The sequence below is a fragment of the Neomonachus schauinslandi genome, chromosome 7, assembly GCF_002201575.2.
Source record: "Neomonachus schauinslandi chromosome 7, ASM220157v2, whole genome shotgun sequence".
NCBI lineage: Eukaryota > Metazoa > Chordata > Mammalia > Carnivora > Phocidae > Neomonachus > Neomonachus schauinslandi.
Window position 1 is genome coordinate 124514430 of NC_058409.1, and position 11262 is coordinate 124525691.

General features: G+C 42.0%; 1 protein-coding gene across 2 annotated transcripts in view; it reads left to right on the top strand.

Annotated features, from left to right (window-relative positions):
- Positions 1–11262, top strand: part of ADAMTS12 (ADAM metallopeptidase with thrombospondin type 1 motif 12) — a 292985-nt gene that overhangs the window by 109843 nt on the left and 171880 nt on the right. For both annotated transcript variants that reach the window (XM_021696033.2, XM_021696038.2), the window contains exon 3: positions 826–976. In XM_021696033.2, the coding sequence (XP_021551708.2) occupies positions 826–976 (151 nt within the window). The remainder of the gene's footprint in view (positions 1–825; positions 977–11262) is intronic.

Genomic DNA, 11262 nt, shown 5'->3' on the forward strand with positions numbered 1-11262 from the left:
TTCCAGAGCCTGAGCTCCCGATCACCTCAGTGTGATGCCTTAGGCAGGTCTTCTAGGCAAGTTCTTTTTTTCATTAATATAAAATTCAGATCCTGAGCCTTAAGTCCAGCCTAGGAGATCGTTGGCAAAGGAGTTTTCTAAACATCTCAAATTGGCACTAGAAATTTTCCTTCTAGACCTGACCTCCAGAAAGAGTGATTCATCGATGGGCTTTTTCCAGCATATCACTGATTCCCATATCTGTGAATGAGAGTGCCCACCTCCCCTGGAAACTGACAGAGGACTTTGCACTGTGGACTCCTGGAAACTCAGTCTCAGATTTTTTTGTTTCCATGAGAGCACTGTGGCAAAAACACTTCAAGCAGCTGTATGAACGTGTAGCTGGACGACCCCCATACAAGTAAATGTTCCAAAAAATTGTCAATGGAATATGGCGTATGGGTACCAACTCCATAATAGGGCAACTGGGAAGCATTGGTTCTTAATTTAAGATTCATAGATACCCAGCAATGGGTTTTAGGGACAGGGGAATGAAACTGCAACATTGCATGCCATATTTTGGATACATGCATATAGGTACACTTTTTTCATTGGAATCTCAAAGGGATCCATGATTTAAAAACATTGAATAACTATGACTATAAAGACATCTCATTAACTTATTTATGTGTCACTTTTCTGTGAGATAAGATGGCAGATTCTGAAAGCACTGGTCTTATGGGTTTTAAGGGGTCATCATGATCTATGTAATTTTCACTTTACTAATTTTCTCTGCATAGATACAGAAGTGATTCAAATAGACCTTTGTATTATGTATATTTACAGACTGGGTTTTTCCATCTACCACATGGAGACTTCTTCATTGAGCCCGTCAAAAAGCATCCCGTGGCTGAGGGAGAGTACCACCCACACATCATTTACAGGAAGCCAAGGCAGAGAGCTCCAGAGCAGGAGGAACAAGCCTGCGGATTAAAGGGTATTGTGACTTAAATCTCTTCACCTCATTGAGGAGTCTGTTTTGTTCCATTATTGTTCTATTACAACATGACCTGTTCTTTTTTTCTTCTTTTTTTAAAGATTTTATTTATTTATTTGACAGAGAGACACACAGAGAGGGAACACAAGCGGCAGGGGGGTGGGGGTGGGAGAGGGAGAAGCAGACTCCCCACTGAGCAGGGACCCTGACGTGGGGCTCGATCCCAGGACCCTGGGATCATGACCCGAGCGAAAGGCAGACTCTTAACCATCTGAGCCACCCAGGCACCCCACAACGTGACCTGTTCTTTCAAATCTGTTATCGCCTCCCCCTTTCTTGCCACAAAGTATGTACCCTTGTAGGAATAATTTCACTTCCTTGGCACATCCTTGCCATATTAATTGATGATATTCACATGATATTCATAATGATGAATTGTTTGTTTGTTTTTAAACTTTTGAATCCCCTAGAGGATGATCATTTAAATTAAAGACAATGAGTTTTAGTACTAGCAAAGTTACAATACTTTAGTGTGGATGTTACCAAACTGTTTGTCGTATCTGCGTATGGAAGGCAGATTTCAATGTGTGATGATGCTGATAATGATGTGTGAAGAGAAACTGAAAGAAATATCAACACATTATCAGATGATGAATTCAGCTAAGCTTCTTTTGGCTGCCTTTGGTTTGCAGTTCACTGACGTATGTTCCCTGACCCTCCGCTCGAGAGTGATCTGAACTGGTCCTCTCTGCCTTGTACAAAACAATTTCAGATAGTTTTCAGAGGTGAACTCACCCAAGTTGTTTCCTTGTAATTCCCACATTCTCTCTTGACTTGTAGGAGATATAATCTATGCATAAAGGGCCACTGGAAATTGGGACATTTTCTTAAATATTGTATAGTTTCTTCCTTCTTCAGAGAAAAAAATAATGGGCCAGGGGGACAGTTAACAAAAGGAATCCATAATATTATTTATATGTCTTAAGGATTTGGGAACCATGGGCCTCAGTGGGAAAATATAGAGTGAAAGAATTAGGGCAGGCAGATTCTAATAAAGGTTTGGGAGGACTCAGAACTTTGCAAGCAGGAGAAGAAGAGGGCAAGGGGACAAGTACTTTCTCTATAGACTTCACCCGGACACTGGGATAGATGGTAACTTTCCTGGGAATTTCCTTTGTAATCTTAGCAGAGTATGTAAACAAGAAGACGTTTTGAGTCTATAATTTTTCCTGTACACAAGAATGGACAGCTGCTTACATTCCTTAACTTCAGGAAGCTATTCCAACTTTGTCCTAAATTAGGTAACGGACCGTCTAAATCTCCTGCCAAGAGCTAAGAGAAGGGAAGAGATTCTTCTTCTGGATGGTCTGATTGATTGTTACCAATTCAGATAACTTAGTCTCTATGTGAAATTTTAGGACTCTGATCTAATCACTTGAAGAATTTCCCAATTCCTATTACACATTGGATGATGGGATAACACTTTGTATGTGTGATTCACTCTTTTTGAGATCACTGGGTTATCAACATGGCAGAGAAAGAAAGTTACTAGGGCAGTGAGTGAACTTGGCCAGGGCCGCAGTTGTGCTGTGAAATGAGTTAGGCTATTCCTCACGCACCCACCTTGAACACCTTCTCTGTTGAGATAGACTTGATTAATAATGAACTGAGAATGGCACATATTTCGTCATAAAGACAAAAGGGATGGACAGGAAAGGAGTGAGGTTTACAAATGTCATGTCCCCGTTAGGTCACACACCATACCTCAGCCTTAGTGCTTGTCATACCATCTCCTTACTCATTCTCCACCAACCCTAAGACTTACCATTACTTTGGAAACTTCTCTGATTAATCCCATTTGGAACAATCTTTGCATTGTGAATTTCTCCACATGTATCTTCTAAAAGATACTCTCTTAAACTTGCTTAAAACCTCACAATATCAGAATTGAATAGATTAGGTCTGTTGGAAGGACCTTTAAGAGCGCCTAATGCGGCCCATTTTTTCACCAAAGAAGCAAGTGTACTCAGAGAAGGGAGTGAACTTTCAAAACTATCAAGGTGGTGGGTGTTCAGAATATAGCCAAGCTTAGAAGTCAAGGTTCTGTTATACCTAGGGCTTTATACTTCCTCATGGTTATTCTTTATGTCTTCTTTGAATATATAAATCTTGTTTTATCAACTGTCTTGAAAGCACCATTAAAGTAGGAATTCCCTTCCCAAACAGTATATAACATAGTGTAAGGTGCAAAGTAGAAGTTTAGTAAATCACTAGAATGAAACGAAGAGTAGTTCATAGCCAAATAGATGAGACTAGAGTATACTAGCCTCTCGTCTACATAACACTGATAGAAAAAGGTAATGTGGATTTTCTAGAAGTTGAGAAAATGTCACTTGTTTGTGACCATCTCTATACCAAGCATGATTTAATGCCTAAATGATAGCTAGAGATTTAAGGATAATCTAATGTGCTTGTGAATATTCTTAAAATATACATGACATTTGAATTTTATAAATCTTGGTGTATTGAAACAGACTTGGTCTTGCTAAACAAGATAATTGCGCTGTTCTTATACCACGTTACCCTGCAGAGATGATGGAATTAATTGACAGCAGCCCTGTCATTAGCCAACATTACCGTACACTTTATACTTAGGTCAGTTGGTGTTTCAAAGTTGAATTACTGTGATTATATCAAGAAAGATCCCCTCTACTTGTGTAAAATGTTCTGTCTTTGTCATGTTTAAAGCAGGAACCCCTTTGGTATTGAAAAAAGTTGTACTTTAAAAGTGCTCTAGTCATTCGGGAAGGAAAATGTGTCAATTACTTTCCTCTAAAATGTGTCCCTGTACTTATCGTGATCTCCCACATAGAAAGGTGTCCAGGAGTTTCACAGTGGGTCCCTTATCAGTATGGTCCAAAAGTTCATTTTATTAAACTCTTCAGAAGTTCATTTTATTGCCAATGACAATTTCCTTTAGCTGAAGTTTTTTTTTGTCGAGGATATAGTGGCTATTAGATGGAAGTGTCCAGGGGAACTATGGTTTCAGGAAGCTGGGGTAGGGAGTTCACACTAGTCAGATCAGATGCTAACAGCTGCGGGGTCATCTATGGCAGAAAGGGGTCCAGGCAGGTAAGATCAGAGTTTGGAATTTCATGCATTAGGACTCTAGGCTGGAAACATGGGGTCTGGTTCCTGGCATGCATTTTTGTGTTCAAAATTCAACAAATATCTATTGGGTATATTCTTTATGGCTGGTGCTCTCCTAGGTTCTGTGGGTTCATATGTGAATGAGATATGATTCTTGGTCTTTAGAGTTGACAGCCTGAATATAGGACATGGGTAAGTAGGGATCTGGTCCAGGGTTTATCTTTATAGTATATTGTAAGACCATGAAGGAAGATGGAATCTTAAGGCATGTATCGGGTTTTTTGTCACTGCATTATGTTTGCACCAGGACATGTAGCTGTAATTCATTCATTTTCCCTGCTGTGCTATATTCCATTATGTGAATCTTCCACTTGATCCAGTCTCCTGTGAGTAGATCTGAACTGCTTCCAGTTTGGAGCTATTATATATTATGTTGTAAAGACTGTTCTTGAACATGTTTCTTAGGATTCAAGTCCATAGGGTTATCAAAGACATATACCAAGTGGTGGAATGAGTTTCTCATAGGTTATATACATCTGGCTTTACTGGATGATGCAAACTTATTTTCCAAAGTTGATGTTCAATTGTGGTGAGTGAGAATTCCCATTATTCCATATTCCATCCAATACTTGCTATTCTCACTTTTAAATTTGGTCGGTCTAGTGGATATGAAGTGGTATCGTTCTATGCTTAATGTTGAACTTAAACATATTTGTTATGGAGTTGGGTCCTAAATCTATGGCTTGTGGCTATAGATTCTCCACGAATAGAGTGGAAGCCCAGAGAACCAACTTTAGGTTTGCTTACTTGTTTCTTCGTTTTCTGGTTCACTTTTTCACTTAGTCTCTGATCTGACTTTTAAACTTGTCTTTTTTTTTCCTCCAGAGCAAAAGTAGCGAGCAGCAGATACCCTAGTTCCGCAGCTAGCTGTGCGTATCAATCGGAGTTCAGCCAGAAAAGCAGAACCAGTAGGAGATATATGTGAGGAGATTTACTGCAAGAAATTGGTTACCACAGTAGTGGAGGCTGGCCAGGCAAATCCCAAATCCAGGGACAGGCCATCAGGAAAGGCAGGCTGCAGATGTCAGGCCTAGGCTGAAGCAGCTGACCAAGGCAGAATTTCATCTAGAAAGTCTCAGCCCTACTCTTAAGGTCTTTCAGCTGATTAAATCAGGCTGACAGATTATCAAGAATATTCTCTTTACTTTGGCTTTACTGAAGTCAACGGATGGAAGGACTTGAATTTACTTCTGTGAGACACCTTTCACAGCAACACCCAGATTAGTGTTTGATAGAATACTGGGGACAGCAGGCTAGCCAAAGTGACACAGAGAAAAGATCATCACAGTCCATCTTTTGCTCTTCTCTCTGCATATCTGCTTACTTGTATTTGTTTTTCTTTTTTTCTATTTTTGGCCTCTGAAGATTTCTTCCCTTTTTCAATGCTTATCAGGGGCTTAATACTGGGAGAGTTTTTCAGAGTGTCTAGTCTACCATATTGCGAGAAATCAGTCTTGAGTAGATTTCTTATTGAAGTCATTTGGAAATTTTTGAGTTGCCTTTTAAATGGCATGCACAGACATTACTAAATACTAACAAATGTTACAAATGTTATAACATTAACAATAGCTCATTAGAATAACTAGCATATCAGATCACTAATCCATGTAGTATGTGCAGGCTTGTTTGGATTTTATGGAAATCCAGTTAGTTGATTCTGAATCACTGCCGTACTCCATCCTGGTTCTAAAGCACACAAGTTGTTTGTTTTGGCTAACAGCAAACTTTCTGAGTACAACTTGCCTGAGACTTGTCTTGAAATTTCTGATTTACCTGATCGCCTTACGATTATAGTCACCCCACTGTGATCCATACCTGACTTTGCTGTGAGGTAGTTAACATTTTAATTGCTGTTCTGTACTTTTTTCTTTTAGTGAGTGGCATATTGCTTTTGATTATCTGCTTTCAGAACTGGTGGGAAGCGCCTTACTAGGCGCTTCAAGCTTTTACCAATGAGCAGAATGAGAGGACAATTCGGGAGAATTTTGGGAAATACATAATAGGTAAATGTATGGAAAGAGGAATTGGTAACCCAGTTTCTTTTGTTTGCGTAGTAAAATCTAAGACCAAGACGACAGGAACTCAAAGCACCAGTTGGCTCAGGGCTGGAGTAGCTCTGTAGCCCTGAGATACTCCCTGATCCAGAAGCCTTTCCTCAGTAGCCAGACCTCACCACGTCCTCCCTGCCATGCGTTTCCTTACTACTTGACAGTTCTTTGCCTTGTTCCATCATCATTTCAGGGCCATAGGCTCCCACTTTCCAAACATACCATAACTATCTATTTGGAGCTTATCACTCCAAACATAGCATTTGCCATTCTGAACTAGTTTTTATTTCTCAAAAAAAGCCTTGCTTTTCCTTGCCTGTAGCCCTTGCGTTTAGGTTCCTTCTGCCTGAAACTTGTTTTCCCCAGAAGCTTTACTGAGTTACTTCTGTTCATCTTTAGGACTCACGCATGGCTTCCTTTAGAAAACCTTCTTGGCTCAATCTGCATTAGATGCCTCTCCTCTGACTCTTAACACCAGCTCCTTTCCCTACGTCAGGCTTTATCATGTGATGAATATCTGCCTGTGTCCTTCTCTGCACTGTAAGCTCAACGAGGACAAGAATCATGTCTGCTCATTCACAAGCATGTCTCCAAGATCTGACAGAGTTCCCTACTAGGTTAGGAACTCAGAAATGTTGAACTTGTAAGTATTGAGTTTACGGACCTTCTCTGATGCATTTGGCAACTTATTACACACTTGTATTTAGCTATATGGAATCTATTTAACCTCTGAGAATACCCAGACCTTCCTGAAGAAATTTAGTAGATGGGCTGATGCCTGGCTGTTGAAGAGACAAAATGTGGCCGTGGTTGGGACTCTTGGCCTGAGGTTGTAGCTGAAAGTGACTACTTCAAATTTTGATTTTTAGAAAAAAAGAGAATGGATGGATAAGAGAAAGTAAGTGACATTCATTCCCTCAGCAAGCTTCTCCCCTGCACCTGGCACTGTTCTAGGAACTGGGGATGCAGTAGAGAACAGAATACTCACCTGCCAGGAATATAGCGACACAGAGGCCTGGAAGCCTAAGGCAGGCAGGAGAGGGGTGCTCTCCAGGGAGAGGCAAAGAAGAGCAAATGCCTTGGAAGATGAGAGGGCCGAGTCAGTCATTAGCATCCCTAGTGCTGGCCTCTGAACCTGGGACACATGGATTTTCAACTTCCTTTGGAGAGTTGGGAGGACAATTCTCAACCAGTCCATGAGGCAAATTTCTGGCATCCTTTCAGTCTTGTTTCAAAAGCTGCCTCCTTGAGAGGTCCCCTTCCCCTACATGGTTGGCCCTAGGAGGACTGATGAGTCTCTTTCCTGAGTTCACCCTGCATTTTGATGTGGTCCCTGGAGACTTCTACCTTCCTGCCTCCCCATCTCCCCCTCCTTCCCTGCTCCCTAGATGTTCCTTCAGATGGGCTCACCTCAGGGCTTATGCATTTACTGTTCCCTTGCGCTGGAACACGCACTTCCTGGCCCCCCTGCCCCGGTCATTTCCTCATGGCTTATTCTGTCCCACTGCTCAGGTCACTGCTCAGATTCACCCAATCAGAGATTTTCTGATCACCATCTAACATAGCTGTCTTTTCGTCACTTTGTAAACCATTTATCCTGCCTTCTCTCTTTTCAGAGCATTTGTCATCACCTGATGTCACTTATCTATGTATTCGTTTATTGTCTGTCTTCCCCCAACTAGAATGTAGGCTCCCTGAGGGCATACACTTCCTCACTTTTGTTCTCTGCTGTATTCCCACTGCCTGGCACAGAGCCCGCCATAGTAAGCACCCAATAAATGTTGAGTGAATGGTGAGTAAATGAATGAATCATAGCTTCATTAGTGATTATCCTGTTGAACTTGTATTCTCTTTCCACCACTAGACTCACTTTGGTACCAAGGATACTTGTGTCCTAAATATCGAGCCCAGTATCTGATGCCTAATAATTGTTGATAAATGTTTGTCCACTGAATCAGTGAATGTTGTGTACTTGCAACGGGGTCCTGCAGGTGTGAGAAGACACTTATCTCACCAAGGCTGGGGGTCCAAGCATTCCAAGAGTGCTCTGAGTCACTGAGGCAAGGCGAATGTGTTCTTTGGGCAGCAGTTAATGTTAACTCCGTATTTGTCCCACAGCTTGATTAATGTCAGTGTTTGGGAAAACAAACATTCCCACCCCCACATAGTGCCATTTCTGTGCAGCAGCTGGAAGTCTCATAAATAACCATGAAATTGTTTCTCTGTGGGGAAGGAAGTTTACTTGTTAGATTTGAAATCAAATATTTGAGGAAATTATGAATGCATTTTATGCTTCAAATCCTCTCCTCCAAAGGCAGAAAAGTGGATCCCTAGGGTGCTTTCTGGGCCAATAAGCCAAAGATTAGAAAGTTCCAGAGTTTAATTTACATGAGTTTGTGTGTCATTGGTTGACCTTCCTTCCTTCAAGATATATTAATTTGATGCTTTCTGTGGGCCAGATCCTAAGTGACACAGCTCTGAACATGGCAAGTTGGACCTTCCCTATGGACTTACAAGATTGTAGGAGGAGAACCTAACAAAAATTGTAAAAATAGTGCATATGAGCATTGTGACAAATGCCATAAGAGTGTATAGAAGAGGAACCCAATATGATCAGGAGGGTTAGAGAAGGTCTGTCTGAGAGAAGCCACAGACGGGATATAAATTTTTAGGGAGCCTATAGAACATCAGCATTGAGGAATGGTGCCTATTAGGGATTATATTATGTCCCCCCAAATTTCATTATTGAAGTTCTAACCCTTGGTACCTCACTTCAGAATGTGACTATATTTGGAGATAGGATCTTTAAAAAGGTAATTAAATTAAAATACAGTCGTTAAGGTAGGCCATAATTCAATATGGTGTCCTTAGAAGAAGAGGATATTTGGACACAGACACACATAGGGAAGACCATATGAAGACACAGGGGAGGATAACCATCTACAAGCCAAGAAGAAAGTCCTCAGAAAGAAAGCAGGCTGCTAACACCCTGATCTTGGACTTTTAGCCTTCAGGATTGTGAGGAAATAACTTTCTGCTGTTTAAGCTACTCAGCCTGTGGTACTTTGTTCTGTTGGCCCTAGCTGATTAATAGAGCAGTGACTTGTTAGATTACCTGCACGGTGATCCTCTAGTTCTTTCAAGCTGTGAGGAGTTGGTTCTGTTGCATGAGCAACAAAAGACTGTACACACAACAGTAAGGTTTAGTCAGGACTGGCTTTAAGGTGTGTGACTGGTGCGACCACACAGGGCCATACTCAGAAGAGCGGCGCTCCGTGGCAGCCATCTTGAAATTCTTAATGATTTTATCTTATTTTTTAGCTTTGACTTTGTGCTTTGGAAGTGAAGTCTAATCAGACAATGGACCATGTGCTGTGGGCCTGGAGCCTCAGCCCCTACATGTTCTTGTACATTGCCACCTCCCTGCCTTCCCAGGATGGGTTCTTGGCCACCTTTACTTTCTACTATGACTCCACTACCGCTGCGACCCTTTCTGGGCAGAGCACACCAATGTGGGGAGGCCTGCTCCCGTGGCTGTCTTCCACCCCCAGGGGAAGCCTGTGCATGCACAGAAGAAGGTTCAGGAGTGAGTGTCCTACAGTGTCTTAGGATGAGGCATGGCAGCAGTCCTCTCCATCCTGAGCTGACATTTGGTAGGTGACTGAGAAGGGACCGCTTATCCACTTCCTATTCAGATACTGAACATCTCCTGGTGTGGTGTTTGCAATCCCATGGGGTCACCCACTTGGGTAGCCTGAGGTCATAGACTGTAAGGGAAAGATTGACTTCTCTGCCCCTGCCCAGGGCCCTATATTTTCCTTTTGTGTTGCACTCTGCAAATCATGGCCCTGGGTTTAGAGTTGCTTTGGTGGCAAAAAAATTAAAGTGAATCTGACACATATTAATGATATGCCCGAGATTGCTGTAGAATTAGCCATCGATGAAAGGTAATTATTATTAATCATTAATTTTAGTTTTGCTCATATATAAGCAAATGAGTTTTACATTTTTCTTTCATAGTAGAGTTTAGAGAAGAATGGAGTGGAAATTAGGAGAACTGCATTCTGTGCCACCTCTGTCCCTCCCTAACTGGGACACAGTATATGAACCATGGCCTCCGTTTCCTCATCAGTAAGATGAGGGGCTTGGAAGATCTTTGTGGATTCTTTTAACTCTCATATGTTGTGAGTCTGTTTCTGTTTTTATTCTGCAGTATCTAGAAGCAAAGCAATGTTGACATTCTTTACTTAGTGTGGTTTAAAATCCGTCAAGTGGGTTTGTATACACTGGCGTCTCATACTGGTAAGTGTGAACCATCTCTCCAGTGTCCCCAGGGCAGGGCTGCCAAGGGCCATTCTCCTTCTGGGCCTTCTGCTTCCTTTACACACTTGCCCCATCCCAAACTGCTGTACCTAAAACTTCGGAGCACAGGCTGCTGACCTAGGAGGCCTGCCGGGCCTGCCGTTTCAGGGGCTCTGAAGCTGAGGCAGCAGAACCTCAGGGCCCTGAGTTAGTGGATGTGTCTGGTGTGTCAGGGAAGAAGGGGCAGTCCAGAAACTGAATTCGGACCCGAGGTCCCTAACATGTTGGAGAGAGGGGAGAATGTGATGTTGTAGTAAGATTAGAGGGCCTACTTACCCAGGTTCCATCCCTCTCTCTCTCTCTCTCTCTCATACACACACACACACAAATGTGGTGCTTGATTAAAAAGTCTCCACATATATTTGAGTGACATCGGATATAGTGGGATTGTTATTCTAGGTTCGGGACTTCATGTTTTAGCTAAATTTAACCTGAGTGAGGGGTGTGTGTGTGTATGTGTACATATGTGTTTACATATGTGTGGTGTGTGTGGTGTGTAGGTGTGTGTTTATGTGTGGTGTGTGGGCTTGTGTAGTACGTGTACATGTGTTTATGTGTGTGGTGTGTAGGTGTGTGTTTATTTGTGGTGTATGGGCTTGTGTAGTATGTGTATGTGTGTTTATGTGTGTGGTGTGTGTGTGTTTATGTGTGGTGTGTGGGCTTGTG